Here is a 16192-nt window from a genome sequence, read left to right as displayed (position 1 = left end):
CCCCCCCCCCCCTTCTCTTCATTTTGTTTTAGTCACCTTATTATTTGCCACAGACAGCCATGAATGTAAGCTTCTGTTGTACTTGACATGTTAGCCTTAGGAGCCTGAACGAGGCGAATTTAGCTCATGCAGAAAAGCCGTGACGGCAAGCATTTCAAAGCTCTTGTTTCGTCCCCGTTTTGCATTAGCTGAGCATTTGACGCACACCCATGCATTCACGGTCAGCCGTGTCCTAAGTGTCCCCTGTGGCCAGTTGCACGTCTCCTCGCTGCGTGTGCCAGCTGTAGCTCAGACACAGCCAACGAGTTGTTTGCTTGGGAAACTGTTGAGACCTGCCGTCGGCCTAAAGATGTTCCCTTTTTTAACCGCGGCGCTCTCTGCAGGGCATGGATGGACCTCCGGGTCCAGCTGGACCGGCTGGACCGAAGGGTGACATAGTAAGACGGACACCTTAGTAATAAGTTGTAATTTTAGGCTTTTTTTTTTTTTAGCACATTTGACGCAATTATTGTTCGTTTTCAGGGGGAAAGAGGAGCGCCGGGCGAACCAGGACCGCGAGGACCTTATGGACTACCGGTACGTCTGACAAGATCTAGATTTGTGACCCGTGCTGCAAAATGAGTCTGAATGATTTTTCACCACAATTTAAAATTTGAATAAAAATGAGTCAAAGGTCAAAAATCCAGGCAAGGTAAAACAATCAAAGGTATTTTAATTCTTATGTTTTCCTTTTAAAATTGGCCATGTTGGTCTGCCGGCTGCCGTAGCGCCAGGAAATCCCTTCGTATAATTGTGAAGTTCGGGGATTGCAATTTTTTGAAATAAAGTGCTGGAGTTCTCGAAGACGTCGTCCTAGGCTAATAAAAACTCGTAAATGAAACTAGCTTGTTGCCAGGAGATGAAATGGGTCATTTTGAAACTTTTGGGACGAAGAATTTGATAAAAACTAATAACTAAAATTGAAAAATTCCTCCCTGTGACTCATTTTGCAGCACGGGTCACATATATTGAGGGACGTCGGGTCACAAATGGGTTTAAAATTTAAACTAAAACTCAATGCTGTGAGTTTTTTTGGTGTTTTGAGGTTTTATTTCATTATATTATACAATGAATTATTTGTCTGTGCTCTGATTTATTCTAAAAGACCGAAAAGTATGAGTTCTTCATGATTTAATTTCTAATGAAATCAGTGGTTAGCTCTCAGAAACGAGGCCTAAATTTGTTGAAAATCCATCGACATGTTACAGAAACGCTTGTATTTTATCTGTACTTCAGTTGTTCGAGCCAAGTTCTTGTATCCTTTCATTGCTTCCATTCACTTCTTATAATTTGACACCATTTTTATTAGTCTGAGTCAGTAGAAGGATGTATGGAGGTCGATTTGGCATCAACAACATTTTGTTTTTTTGTTTTTGCAGGGAGCAGCTGGAACACCAGGACTGGATGTAAGTCGGCTTCGCTTTTTCGTCTTTTAAATCATTTTAAAACTTCTTAAACACCAGATTAGTTTCAGATAGATAGGTAATTTATTTACCTCCAAGGGGAAACTCAAATTTAAACACCAAGAGCAGAAGGAGGGTGGACTTCTTTCTTCACATTTGGCCACAGACGCAACATTTAATGTCCTTGGTGGACCTTAAATGCTGCTCGGCTTCTAAGAATAATTAGCTATTTAGGAAATAAATGTGCAGCTGATTCTAGAAAGTTGATGTTTTCCTGCAGCTACATACCATCGAACAGATTCTTTCCATGAGTAGCCTCCTTCAGACAGCTCTGCTCTCCATTTTGTCCTCTCCACCCTCCTTCGCCCTCAGATTTCTTTCCTGTTTTGAGCGTCGTACGTTCGGCTTTGTGCGGACGGAGGATGATTAAGTGAGGTTGTGCTTTTGCAGGGGTTGCCAGGCTTAAAGGGAGATAAAGGCGACGATGGGGAAAGAGGAGAAAAGGTAGACGTAGACATGGCGTGCGTTGTTACCCCTAACGTTACGGAGGACTGATGTCAATGGACAGCGTAGGGATATTTGTTGGGTTTTGGAGTTTTCTTTACTTTCCCCAAGTTCAAGCCTCGATACCAGGGGTGGGCAATCCTGGTCCTCGAGGGCCACCATCCTTGTTTTCCTTGTTTCCCTGCTCCAACACACCTGATTCAGTGGTTTAATCACCTCTTCATGTTCTGCAGAAGCCTGTTAATCACCCATTGATTCAAATCAGGTGTTGGAGCAGAGGAACAAGTAAAACATGGAGGATAGTGGCCCTCGAGGACCAGGATTGCCCACCCCTGCTCTATACGGTGATAAAAAGAAAGGTTTCGACTCTCATTGACATCATAAAGTTCTTTTATTTTGACAGAAACTGTCTGTTTAACTTTGTTTGTTTTTTAAATAGATGAAACCAATTGGGTTAGAGATTTGGAATCTAGCCTTTTGCATAAAATACCATCCCGAGTCCTCTCGAACCAGCGTTTGTTTTCCTCCTTTCAACAGTTTTTGCCATCTCATTGTTTGAAATCTGATCTCATTACCAAGCATCGAGAAGTGAAGTCAACATATTACCCCAAACATGTCCATTGACAACAGGCTCTTCGTGATCATACTCGTTTCATTTTGTGTGTTCTCCATGCATGAACCTCAGGTGTTACCTCTCACCTTCCTTATTAACCGAGCCTGTTGGAAACCTTTCATTTAATTTTTTTTTGTTTTTCTTTTTCATTTTTTCTCTGTCTGTAATCACTGTGTTTGTTTCTGTTTAAACCACTAAAAGGTATAAAGTACTCCTAAGGTGTTGTTTTGAAGTAGGGTTCGTAAGTTCACTTCGTTTGAACGACCTCAGCTCGGAGAAACGGAGTTTAACTTTGACCGGACCGACGAGCTAAAGGCTAGTTCGAGCAGATCTCAGGCCGAAGCTGACATGAGCGGTTCACCTAAACGCCGATTCTAAACCCTTACAGTTTCTCATCAGATGGTTGTTCGCACAGAAATATAATATTCCTGCTGAAAGTCACCAAAAGTGCTACAGCTAGCTACCGCTGACGCTTTTTCCACGTGCTAATAACCACATAGCTCAATGGAAGGCCTTTTCAGCTCCGGTTCATTATCAGACAGTATTTTCACGGACTGGCCTTTAAAGGTGTGGCGGATAAATACAACAAAATAAAACGGTACGAGCGGCATGAAAACGGGGGTATTTGTATAAAACATAATAAACGTAAATCCAACGTGTCCTCGCAGCTTTGTTAGCTGCGTTATCAACATGAATAACAGCCTCTCCTCCCCCTGATGTTCTCTGTTTAAACACGCCCTTCAAAATAAGAGATACCACAAATATAAACTCACCATAACGCAGAATCAGTGGAGCCCTGAGCCTGTTTCTCAGTAACCAGACGACCCCATCTTCCAGAGACGTTTGTTTTTTACACGTTTTGCTGCTTGTGGGTTTGTTTTTAGCAGTAACGGATCACGTGACCCAGATAAGTGTTCTGACACGCATCAAGAGGGAGTCACAGACAGATGTAGTGGAGAGAATCTGGTCAGTTTTTCAAAATAAATGTCCTCCAGACTCCGAAAATGCTGTAAGTTAATTATTCTTTCTGTGCGGCCCCGTACCAAATGACCCACGGACCGGTACTGGTCCGCGGCCCGGGGGTTGGGGACCTCTGATGTAAGGAACTGACAGTGAAGTAAGGATTTATATTAAATAATATTCGCCTGAACTGCTTCAGTTTTGAAGACTGGAGTTCTTTCAAGACAACCGGGGGTTTATACGGTGCTGAAAATGCTCGGCTTTCAACAGGGTTTTAAAAGTGCTGTAATTTTTTGAAATAATGTGCCTGAAACTGTATCCAGATTAGTTTAATCAGACAGTGCGGTCCGAACCTGCAACTCAAGACTTCACTTTGGTTTCGTCTGCGTCCGAACTAGTCGTTCGCTCATCGATCCAGTCAGAATTTCACTGATTCTCCAAACTGAGGTTGTTCAAAGAGCTATTTACAGCAGGTAAGACGTTAATAAAAACACATGTATGAACGTAACAGTGCAGTGGTGTCCAATCCTGGTCCTGGAGGACCACTATCCTGCAGGTTTTAGATGTTTCTCTGCTCTTCAGCAGGTCTTCAAGCTCTGCAGAAGCCTGTTAATCACTCAGTCATTTAATCAGATGAGTCAAAGCAGAGAAACACCTAAAACATGCAGGATTGTGGCCCTCCAGGACCAGGATTGGACACCACTGTAATAACGGATGTAGTTTTCTTTTCTACTTTATATGAATATGTGAACATTGGCTGAATCCCATTTCTCTGTGTCACTTCTACCCCATACCTTGGCCCTTAATTTGAAATCACGAGGGGAAGTGGTTCAAATAATCCACTACAAAATGGGAAGCTGATATATCATCAGTCGTAACGGGTTGCTTTAATGTAAACTGACATGGCGTCCTGTCCGGGGACTCCTCTGCCTCTCACCCGATGACCTCTGGGGATAGTACCAGCTTCCTGTGACCCTGAACAGGACCGAGTGGGTATAAAATCTGAATGGATGCCGTGTTTCCAAGCACGGATCATACCCATCGGTTTGAAATCTTCATTTGTTTGAGGAGCCTGACAGCCCTACCGCTTCACCCATCACCGGGATGCCCCTATTTCTTGGCACGACTGTTCAAACGGTATGGTTAGGGCTACAGTAAGCGGTAGAGGGGGAATGGGCGAAATGGGATTCGGCCGTTCTGTTTCCAGATATTGTTATGAGAACAGTTTGGATGTTTCCAGATTCCAGCTGAATTAATTCTGTTTCTCTGGAGGTCTATTTCCCTGCTAGTCTTTCTCATCCTTTGTGCCCTTGACACCACTTTGATAATGAAGTGTTTTCCACTCTTTCCTTCCTTGTTCCCCTTTTTATCGTCCTCTTCCTTTTTTAAAAAAAAAACAAACAAACACCCAATACTGCCTGGTTATCCCCCTCTCCTATCTAACCTGTCTGACCATGTCCTTTTTCACCCCTCGTGGGCCACAGAAAGCCCTCTTTAATCCCTTCTTGTGGTAGACGTAACTGTTGACAACTGAATTTAATTTGACCCAACACTTGTATCCGCAGGGGGAGAAGGGAAAGAAGGGCAAAAAAGGGCCTAAGGGCGAGAAAGGAGAACAGGGTGCTCCTGGATTAGATGCACCTTGCCCATTGGTATGTCCCAACTGTGAGCTGGACTTTGCCTGCCAGCCGTGAAGAGCAGGGAGGAGCTCCCTTTGGGTACACTGAGACCTGTTTTCCTGCCTATAGATTAGAAGGCTCGCCCAAAATCTTGAAACTCTAGTTTTGTAACGTCGCTGCGAGCACAAAACGTGCCGAAAAGAGAGCTTACCGTGGAATCAGCAAGCTCACAGGGCAGCTCCTCCCTCCACCTATACCCCGCGGCTCTGTCACAGCGGACAGACGAAGGGGGTTAAAGGTCGTCCACCTCTCTCCCAGTAACACTCCCAGGTCATCTTTGCAAACAGGGTTTCCGGGGATTTAAGGGTGAAAAGGGGGAACCAGGGCAGCCAGGTCTGGACGGGCTGGATGCCCCGTGCCAATTGGTACAGTATTTCTCTCTTTCCTAAAACTTCTCACCCATGCATGCCGTTCACCCGCAGCCCACTGCCGACACGCAAACCAATGCATGACGCGGGGCGAGCATGATCATTTCCATCGCGATTCCATATAGAAACGGTAGAAAACAAACACGGACGGCACATGACTAACAGCTTTACTGCAAGCGGCCTCTTTCAGACGACACACGCATCGTTCCATTCCAGATATACGACACAAATAAGCGCTCATCAGTTCTTTAATGTACCCTTCTAACTGATTCCCGTCATTTCCCTTGATTAAAAACCGGGATTAAAACTTTAAAATCTTGTGTCCCTCCCTGCTGAGTCCTTTTAATCTGACGCTAACACCAGATCCCTTTTACCGATAAGTCAGCCATGCTAAATGTGCATGGATCCCTGTCTCAACCTGTTAACTCTCCTTTTTTTTCCCCCCTTCCTGTTTATGTACCAATTGGGCCAGACCGCTAAAACAACAAGGGAGTAAAATATGTGCCGCAGACCTACGGCATCCACTAGTTCTTATATTGTTTTCTGATTTGTTCCAATGCTGAAACCGTGCATGAACATCCTGATGCTGTTGGTAGAAAACTGGGTGGTTTTTAGGTTTTTTTGGGGGGGGGGGACGCCACAGTGATTCTCTGTGTGCCCACATTAAAAGGGATAAGTCGTAGTAGGTAAGCTTTCAAATTACAAACAATTCATTGCCTCAAACGTTCATTATCTCGATTTTAAGACGAGCTGATTTTGTTGGAGTGTTTCTAAATGCCATTTTTTTAAACAGCAGAATCACCATAATATGCATGAGGTGCAGATATTGTGCATGAATAACGTAAGATGTGTGTTTTTTAGACTAACATTCGGAGTTAGAGCCAGAACCCAGGCAATATTTATGATCTGTAACATTTTGATCAAAATGTCCCCCGTGAATTACACAGAGATTGTCCACGGCTTGGTTAGGACCCCTCTGTGGTCTTTATGACCTCCACGACCTATAAGGACGTGGAAGGATCGCGGCAAATTTGGAAACCCCCAAATGAAGGCCATCGTGACGATGCAATGCTCTCGGTACTCGCCAAATTGGTTTTTCCTCCAATTTTTTTCCCCACTCTGTACGTTAGCAGCCCGTTCCCTCAACAAAACTACGCCCCACCCTGGCCCAACTCCCTTGAACTGCGTCAGGATGCAGCTACACGCTAGAACACACATGTCAAACTCAAGGCCCGCGGGCCAGATCTGGCCCTCTGTAACGTTTCATCCGGCCCTCCAGTCTGGGACAGATCGAATCTCTGATTCTTATTTTGCTTAAAAAACTGAGCCTAATTAGTGAAGTTTTCTCTTGACAGTGACTTAGAAGCCAACAATATATAGTTTTAATTTCTGTATTATCAGGTTTTTGTTGATGGCATTTAAAAAAAATCTGTTTTATTGTTAAAAAAAAATCTGTTTTAATGTTAAAAAATTCATTTAAAAGCTGAGTGAGGCGTAAGAAATGACAGCTAATGATGAGCTTTTTGAAGTTTGATCTATTTGTCTGTGTTCATTAAAGTCTGTTTGCTCTAAATTCTGTATAATCTGTAACTGGGAGAAGGTAATTGATATTTCTATATGAATGATTTGACAGAATACATCTAAAACCAAGGTTAATTTATGTCATTTTTAATAAATATTGATCGTGATTGGCCCTTGGCTAGGACCAAATTTTTAATTTTGGCCCCCTTGTGTCACTGGGTTTGACACCCCTGCTCGTCGTCCATTATTAAGGTGGCCTAACGGTTCTGAGCTGAATAAAACACAAGAAGTTGTCATCAAATATCGATTCGGTAAAAGAGCTTACTGCCAACACAAAGAGAAATTAGATTAGTCACTTTTTTAATTAAATCAAAGTCTCTTTTACGATTTATAAGTAGTTCAGTGAAGCTTTTAAACCATTTTCACCAGTTTTTTGAGAAAAACAAGCTCAGATTTGGTCCAGGTAGATAAGGCACACATGGAAAAAAAACAAAAAACAAATCTGAAACACAATTTTTAAGCCTTCTTTATCGCCGGACCGGAGTAAGATCTGGAAAACTTTATCAAACTGACACTTTCGTCACTTCCTAATAAAAACTGTAACCAGAGAAATAAAACTTTAAACCAGCAGCCTGACAACAATGAGTTAGACTTATGAGAGGACGGAAGATGTTTATTTATTAAAATCCTAACAGCCTGTCGGTCAAACTTACCCCAGCAGAAGTGACGTTTAACATAAACTGAAAACCTAAATGTCCGACGAGTGTTTCAGTAAATCATCTGTTTTATGAGGCATGTTTGTGACAGAGTGACACACATTAACCCTTTGAGGACTACCATTTGAAAATATGTGTGCAAATGTAGCGCCGGCGCTCCCGTAGTCCTCAAAGGGCAAACCTTCCTGTGAGGTTTCAGTTCTCATTGTTGCTCTTTTGTTGAACAGGGCCCAGATGGATTACCGATGCCTGGCTGCTGGCAGAAGGTGAGATAATATCAGGGAGGGTTGGTGTGGCGTTACAGAAAAATGCTCTTGGTTTGTCTGTTTAACAGTTTGAGCTGCCGTTAGTCCTTTTTTTTTCCAGTTAGAGAAACTTTAATGCGGTTAATTGAAGTGGAAGTTGATGATTATTCTTTAAAATGTGGGTTGCAGCTTCTCTGTGTTTGCATGAGGGTTTCGATCACATTAGATGTAATCGTATATGAGTGCTGTGTGAAATGTCTCACCGAGTCAGAAACTAAATGTGCAACTCAAAGGCCGAATCCCATTTTCCAGTGCCGCCACTACACCAACCCCCAACCCCCTTGGCCCTTAATCCAAAGTCACATGAAGTAAAACATTAAAATACAAACGGAAGAAGCCGACACGTCATCAATCATTATATATAAACTTTGCAGAAAAAGTAAGGAAATTTGTGTTTGGTTGATTGTTTCTTTGCTGCAACAAGGCTTCTCTGCAATAAATCTCATACCGTTGGAAAGCCTGTTTATTTCCCCTTAAATGGAGCCATATTTGTTAGAAACATGCATTCCAGGGTTGAGCAGCAGAGCTCAGTTTGTTGGTTGCACTCATAATAAAACCTGCAAAATATTCTCTGCCAAACAGCTAATTCTGCTGTTCACTCTCGTTTGGTGTCTTTTTTTGTTTTGTTTAGGATTGGATTATTGAAGTCTGAAGAAAAAAAAACATACTGGCTGTTTAACATATGGCCCGTTTAACAAACAGGTGCCGCAGCGACATGTGGAAGAACCATACGCAGCCACAACATACTTTAAAAGAGTTCTGTGTAAAGTCACGAGCTCATTTACACAAAGCATGTGGCTCCTGTAGGTCTTTGCACCATGCTGGTTTCTTTTATTTGGATTCAAAGTTAAATTTATACAGAACTTTATTGTCGACATTACAGCTTTATTCTAAAAAATGGAAAAGAGAGAAACGGTTATTTGCCTTTCTTTTTTTTTTCCTTCCAGTGGCACTAATACTCCATCATAATACAACGAATGCTTGACATAACAAAGGTTGTTGTGGTCTTGGCTAATGCAACTAATAACCATTTGTTTCAAACGTATTACTGAAAACAACCTTTTTTTAAAAGGCCAGAAAGCTCTACCACTTCCCCTTCTGCTTACATAGCAAAAAGAATTGGGAAAACCTAACCCAATGTCGTACATGAGGTCAAGGTCAAGTTTATTTATATAGCACTTTAAAAACACGTTTAAAACGGCACCAAAGGGCTTTACAAGAACAACAATAACAGATTTTAAAACAAAACAAGGTAAAAATGCTACTTCAATTAAATGCCAAGGAATAAAAGTGAGTTTTTAAAAGCTATTTAAAATGATCCAGGCTGTTGGCAGATCTGATATGGAAAGGTATATTATTCCATAAAAATCGGAGCTATTACAGAAAAAGCCCGATCACCTTTCTTCTTGAGACGGGACCGCAGAACTGTCAATAATAGCTGATTATTTGAACATAAGGGTCTTTGCACAGACTTATGTTTTAAAAGGTCCTGAAGATATGTGGGGACCAACCCATTTAAGGCTTTACTAGTTAATAAAAGAATCTTAAAATCTATATGATAAAAGACAGGTAGCCAATGTAAAGAGGCCAGTGTGGGCCTTATATGGTCAAGCTTCCTGGTTCCTGTAAGAAGCCGCGCCGCTGCATTTTGGATCATTTAAAGTCGCTGCATCTGTGATTTATCCATGCGACTATATAAAGAATTACAATAATCCAAACGAGCAGTAAGAAAGGCATGGATCAGTCCTTCATAATACAAGGGAAAAGGGATTATGAAGGAGTTAAATGGGATTCGGCCAAAGTCAGGAAACCGTTTTCCAGTTTCTAACCTTGTAATTCTCCCATCTGTTTTTTTTTCTTGCAGTGATCGCTCTAACCTGAAACGCATGGAGTTTGTAAATAATGCTTCTTTTATGGTATTTATAGTTTTTTAATGGAAGTCAAAAAGTAAAAGAAGTCTATGTGTACAACAAAAGAAAAAAAAAACAAACAAGCAAAAGAGATAACCGTCCTGAGTTTGCCGCTGTAAGCTGCTTCTACTTACCTCGCCGTGTGGAAACCAGCCGTCGTGTGTGCCACGTCGCGGCGGAGCGCCGATCCTTGGCTGGCGGCAGAACTTGTGTCTTTAGTTTTTTTTTTTTTTTTTTTTGCATGGCTAAAAAAAAAAACTGGAGCGACGCAGTCCGGCCAGATCCTTCCCGCGGGGTGGGGAGGTGAGACGAGCGGAAAAAAGCAGACGGAGGGTGGATCTGGACTCGCTCCGTAACACGAAGCGCTAGGTGTTGTGTGTCGTTTTGTTTCAGCAAGCTCACCGCCCGTTCACGCACCACCATTTGCTCAAAGACTTTAAAAAAAAAAGACTATGCTGAGCTGAACTTTGCCTCCCTAACCGTTGAAAAAGCATGAGTAGAATACTTAAATGTGTTGTACATAGATGTCACTGTTTTGTGGTCGCGTCGTCGCTTCAGGAAAACAACAAAAGCAAAAAGCCCCAAAGCTCTGAAATGGTAATTTTTCATTTTTCCTTTAATCTTCCGAAGGGAGTCACACCGTGGCTGGTAGCCTGAGGGTCCGCAGAAAGTAGAGCCGTTGGCGTTTCTTGATTTATTGTGGCGACGCCTGCAGAGCGCTCAGCTCTCTGCGCCGTCTCGCCGCTGCGCTCGCGAGGCTCGGCAGCTCCGCCGGTTCACCGCCTCCAGCAGGCGACTGTAAATCTCCGGACGAGAGCGGGAAAAAAAAACCCCCAAGCCTCGCAAAGATTTGAGTCCGGACAGGCGTGCTGCGGGGAACCCCTCCGAGCACGGGAGCGGATTCTGCAGGAGCGTCGCCTCCGAGATCAGCTGGAGCGTCTTCCTCGACGCCTCGAGGTCTTCAGCTAGAACGCAGTCATGCTTTGTTTTTCTTTATTGTTTTCTTTTTTGCTCTCATTTGTTGTTGTTTTTTTTACACATCATTTGTATTTTTGTGTATGATAGCCTTTGGTGCCTCGAGCTTTTATTCATTCCTTTATCAGAAATGTACAAATTTATATCTTGTTTTGAACCACGTTGATGGTGTATATTTCAGAAAGGGAAGCTTTGTTTCGGTAAGACGTTGGGAGATGATTGAAAAGACATTGCACACTGTTGTTGTTTTGGGTTTTTGTTTATGTGAATGATTTTTTAACCAGATTACTTTCACCTGAACACACAGCATCCATCTCGACTCTACAGCCACTGATGGTCTTGGTTTTGAAAAAGCTTGTTCCCAAATATGTCGCTCAGAACTCGTTGTGTGGCGGATATTTCTTGTACAGTATTGTTAGTTTGCTGCATGAACACAGTTTACTATATAAAGATTTCATAAATATTGTTAATAGTTTGAGGAAGTGCATCCAAAGCTTAAAGAGTTTATTCAAATTTCAGAAGATTCTAGTTCAGCCGAACACGGTTACTGTTTTTTAAGATGTGTCACATTTAGAAACCTTATCTTCTAACCATCTACAGTATTTTCTTATATTTAATACGTTGTCTTAAAATGAAATAGGGTTCTTAAGAACTGTTATCATATCTTAGCTTTTTAAACAGCCCAGTTTGCAAAAATAGACTTCAATTTTGACAGGATTGACAAGCTAACGGCTAATCTTAGCGAGGCCCAAAAAGTTTTTGCTGCCGCCTAAAAACAATTGCAGTCTTAAAAGATTTATAGAGTTTTACATGAGTGTTATTTTAAACATTTTTCATGAACTACATTTTCACATTACAGGATTATTTACAGAGAATTTTGCTGGTATTGGCGAGCGCAAATAGTGTTAGCAGCAGAAGCTAGCTGTAGCGCTTTTGGTGCATCCTGGTCACTTAAGGCAGGAATATCGTAAAATTTCTGCCAGAATAAATACCTAATGCGACATTGATGGCAAAGTAGATGTTTATAGACTAGCACTAGCATAAAACACGGCAGAAATCTACTTTGGTCTCGGCCCCACTCAGATTAGCCGTTAGCTTGTCAGTCCAGTCAGGATTAAACTCCAATTTCTCCTAACTGAGGTCGTTCAAATGGTCATTAAACGATAAAAATGTTCACAAACTTTCCACAGAACCCCCGCTTCAAATAAAACGTGTAAAACTGCATGAGTTAGATTACGCAGAAACCATAAATTCATCTTCTTCCACGAACACGTTGTCCGAACGGTTGGCCAGTTTTGTCACATTCCTAATCAGATGGAGCAAAAACAAACAGGTGTTTAGATTCACAGTTTATTCACTGCTGCATGTTTCAAGGCTTAAAATGATGTTTTAAGGTGCTTTGGTTGTTTGTTTTTTTTTTGGTTGTTTTGTTTTGTTCAACCGTACAGATATTTTACTGTCAAAGGAGGTTGTGATGCAGGGGCAGCAGCAGGTGGAACGGACTTTGTCCCGTTTCCGTTCGGTCGTGAAGCGTGTCTCGCGGCGATTAACGATGGACACACGTCTGCGTAGACTTGCAAACGGTGCTACCTGGCAGTCGACAGCAGCTCGGTCGATGTGCGCGAACTACGAACCGGTTTCTTTACCTGTCGGAGATTTATAAGTGGAACTGTTTCGAGTTTTGTGTGCATACCGTATGTTTGTGAATGTGTTTCAGTATTCCTGATACTGCATTATTTATTTTTCTGTGATTTCTTTTTATTTTTAAATGAAGGCATTTTTCAGCATTCCTTTCAGCGCAATGTCAGGTTTTGTTTTTTTTTATTTTTGGGTCGTCGATATGGAGAATTTCGGGTCGTGCCAAGGTGTATGGGGTTCCATTTGTGCCAAAATTATGTTTACGTGCCTAAGTAAGGTGTGTATGTAGCGTGCTGTGTATATGTTAAGTCAGGGGTGTCCAATCCTGGTCCTGGAGGGCCACCATCCTGCATATTTTGCTTGTTTCTCTGCTCCAACACACCTGATTCAGTGGTTAAATTAACTCTTTATGTTCTGCAGAAGCCTGTTAATCACCCATTGATTCAGATCAGGTGTGTTGGAGCAGAGAAACAAGTAAAACCTGCAGGATGGTGGCCCTCGAGGACCAGGATAACCCACACATGTGTTAAATGATATGTTAGGTCAGGGGTGTCAAACTCCAGGCCTCGAGGGCCGCTGTCCTGGAAGTTTTAGGTTTTTCTACTCCAACACACCTGATTCAAACGGTTTAATCACCTACTCACCAAATCATCAAAGTCTCTAGGAGCATGGCAACAAGTCATCCATTTAAACCAGGTGTTATTAAGCAAGAACACATCTAAAACATGCAGGAGAGAGGCCCCCGAGGAATGGAATTCGACACCTGTGTGTTAGGTGAGTCTTCATTTAGGATTGCTGTTGGTTAGCATACCACATTAGATGAGGAACATAGACACAACGCAGTACATGGGCATGTTACAATCCATATACACCTTATTTATCACTTAAGTAACACCTTACATAAACACAGCCTGCTACATACACGCCTTACGTAGACACATAAACATATTTTTGGCACACATGGAACCTCATAGAGGTGGTCACGAAACACTACGGTGGGAAGAAAAAAAATCACACAGATAAGTGTTCTCTCTGCGCATTTACTTCAAGCTCTAAGGCTTACCACGACGCGCAAGCATCCACTTTTTTAACCTTGCGTTGTGTGTCCAAAAAAGGACAGCAGAGTCCTGATGGTCCGAATGTTCAGAGGCGGCCGTTAGAACCACACGTCGTGAAGTAGGACAGCCTTTGCTCACACTTTCTCTCTTTTTTTGCTCGTTGTCTCTTTGCATTGAATGTAGTTTGAATTGTGTATAGTGGATTATTAATGTACACGTGTGCTCATTTGACAAAGTGCAATTTATACTTTGGTTCGTGTGTGAAGCATCAAACGCTGCTTTAAAAAAAAAAAAAAGGAAAATAAATCCATCAACTTACAGTGATTTATAGCTCCGTTTGTTCAGCCATGAATACCACTACCTGCAAAGAAAAGGTTTATTTACTGGGAGACGGGGAAGCAAACTTTTAACTCGATCTTAATTTACGTCGTTTTTGCTTCCAACCCTCCCTACACTTATAATTCAGTGTTATTTCTGTTGACATTTACTAAGTTTTTGCTCTTTTTCTTTCTGTTTTGTTTTGATTTTCAGCCATTATTACAGTATTTGTTCTCACGAGGTGCTGTATCTTTAGAATGTGCAGCTATTGTTTTTTTATTATTATTATTGTTTTGAATACTTTTTTGTTCGGTTTGAGCTTGTTGTTCAAATTTAGTTTATTAAGCTATTCATAGAAGTGCCAAAATCTTTAAGATGTTGATTTTTTTTTGTTCATGTCGGTGTTAAAGAAGCTGCACAATCACACGAGGGGATGTCTCAGATGAGGAGTGTCTTGGTTCTGCTGCAGAGAAGTTCTGCTTTAACAGTAAAGTACTCGGATCATTTAATTAGGAAAGTCGCGGTGGGGTAATGAGGTTACAACCTTGTTGGCTTTTTGATCAGATGGTGTGAAATCTTGCGGCTCTGTACTAAAATACCTGAATCATCACAGCCTGAGAAAAGAAAGCAAACTCTTCTTTGTGACTTACAGTGTTAGAAGTATTACATTTCTTTTTTGGTTGTGATTTATTTTGATAAGTTTTATTTTCCTGTTACATCATTTTTTACCCATTTGATTGACTGACTTTTCTTAAGACCCTCACATACTGTACTTCAAGTTGATATTTCATATGACTGTACTGTTGGAGCCAAATAAACAGTCTTTCAAATACACCAAACAGCGTTCCGCTTTGTTTTACTTTTAGTTTAGCATTGTTCGTCTCGTGGTTTCTCCTGGTACTCACAGGAAGGCCCCGGGTTTGACCCCTGGCTGTGGCTTTTTTTTTTTACGCCAAGTTTCAAAGTTCTCCCAGTTCTTACGCGGGTTTTCTTTGGGTTCTCCGGTTTCTGCCCACAGTCCAAAAACGGACACGTTACGATTGAGGCAACCTTGGAAGTTGGAAACACACCAGCATTCCCATTGGCTAAGTCCCGTCTCCATGGAAACAAACAGGACAATGCCCTTATTCAAAAATAAAAACACACCTCAGATTGTTTTGTTTTTTTATCAGGTGATGATTTTTGTTGACTCACAAAGCTCATACCTTGCTGCTCCATGTTCGATCGTTCTAATTTCTTATTTAATGCTTCAAAGCCTAGCTCATGTAACACCATGGTTGTGTGCCGGGGAGTGGGCGGGGCTTAAAGCCTCATGGCTCCAGTGTGCGGACTCTGGTTCCAAAAAACCCGCTGGCTTCTGTTCCCAACAACAAAACAAGCTCGGCCTACGACGTCCAGTTAAACCTCAACACCTCAGCCAAATTTACATTACACAACTGTTTCAGCAGCAATATTATGATGGTCCTTCCGTAACTGTCCTCAGGCTGCAGGTGAAGTTCTACAGATAACTGCTACTGCCACTCTTTTCACTACCAAGTAACAGAATTCTGTGTAAATGCAATGTTGATTGCGGTCAACAAAGTTCAGGAAATACGATAATGAAGTTTTTGAGATTGGAATTGGTCCAGCTTTGGTTTTGGCCCCGTTCCGACTAGCCATGAGCTCATGGTTCCCATCAGAGTAAAACTGCTTCTCAAGGAGCGATCTACATCAGGTAAGATATCAGCTGTTCACAACCTTCTATGAAACCCCACTCTGAAACCTTTGAAATATCCATTTAAGTGGTTTTGTAGATAAATTTAAAACGTATCGTCAATCTGCTGCTCGTGAGATTTATTTACAAACAGGTGTAAAGAGATTAGTAAGTAAAAATTTATTAGTATAGCACATTTCAGCAGCAAGGCACTCAAAGTGCTTTACATCATAAAAACATCAATAGAATCATTACAATCATCAAAAAATCACATTTTGTGAAATCATAAAAATCATCGAGCAGATACACTTAATCATAGGGAGATGGTCAATATGTAATAAGATATTTTGTTTAGAGCAGTTTTTCACCTTAATTAGTTTGCAGACTACTAATCAAAGGCAGCTCTAAACAGTTCTTTAAAATTGGATCCTAAAAAGATTTGAATTTTTTTTTTTTGGCACCTTTTGTCTTCCGTACATCCAGCGCTGTCAC

The 16192-nt window shown here is 41.7% G+C and overlaps 1 protein-coding gene across 15 annotated transcripts in view; it reads left to right on the top strand.

The window, feature by feature from the left end:
• The window catches only part of LOC108234861 (collagen alpha-1(XXV) chain), a 176698-nt gene extending 161857 nt beyond the window's left edge, over positions 1–14841 (top strand). For 7 of the 15 annotated variants that reach the window (XM_017414417.3, XM_017414414.3, XM_017414415.3 and 4 more), the window contains 7 exons: positions 384–437; positions 523–576; positions 1419–1445; positions 1893–1946; positions 5085–5171; positions 8031–8069; positions 10649–14841. In XM_017414417.3, coding sequence (XP_017269906.1) covers positions 384–437; positions 523–576; positions 1419–1445; positions 1893–1946; positions 5085–5171; positions 8031–8069; positions 10649–10675 — 342 coding nt within the window. In that variant the 3' untranslated portion in view covers positions 10676–14841. Of the gene's footprint in view, positions 1–383; positions 438–522; positions 577–1418; positions 1446–1892; positions 1947–5084; positions 5172–5485; positions 5564–8030; positions 8070–9972 lie in introns of all 15 variants that reach the window. The other 8 variants (XM_017414406.3, XM_017414420.3, XM_037976552.1 and 5 more) reach the window with 7 other exon arrangements.
• The last annotated feature ends 1351 nt before the right edge of the window (positions 14842–16192 follow it).

This window comes from Kryptolebias marmoratus, linkage group LG7 (genome assembly GCF_001649575.2).
Source record: "Kryptolebias marmoratus isolate JLee-2015 linkage group LG7, ASM164957v2, whole genome shotgun sequence".
Taxonomy (NCBI): domain Eukaryota; kingdom Metazoa; phylum Chordata; class Actinopteri; order Cyprinodontiformes; family Rivulidae; genus Kryptolebias; species Kryptolebias marmoratus.
The sequence above is the reverse complement of the archived record's forward strand: the minus strand, read 5'-3'. Positions and strand labels throughout refer to the sequence as shown.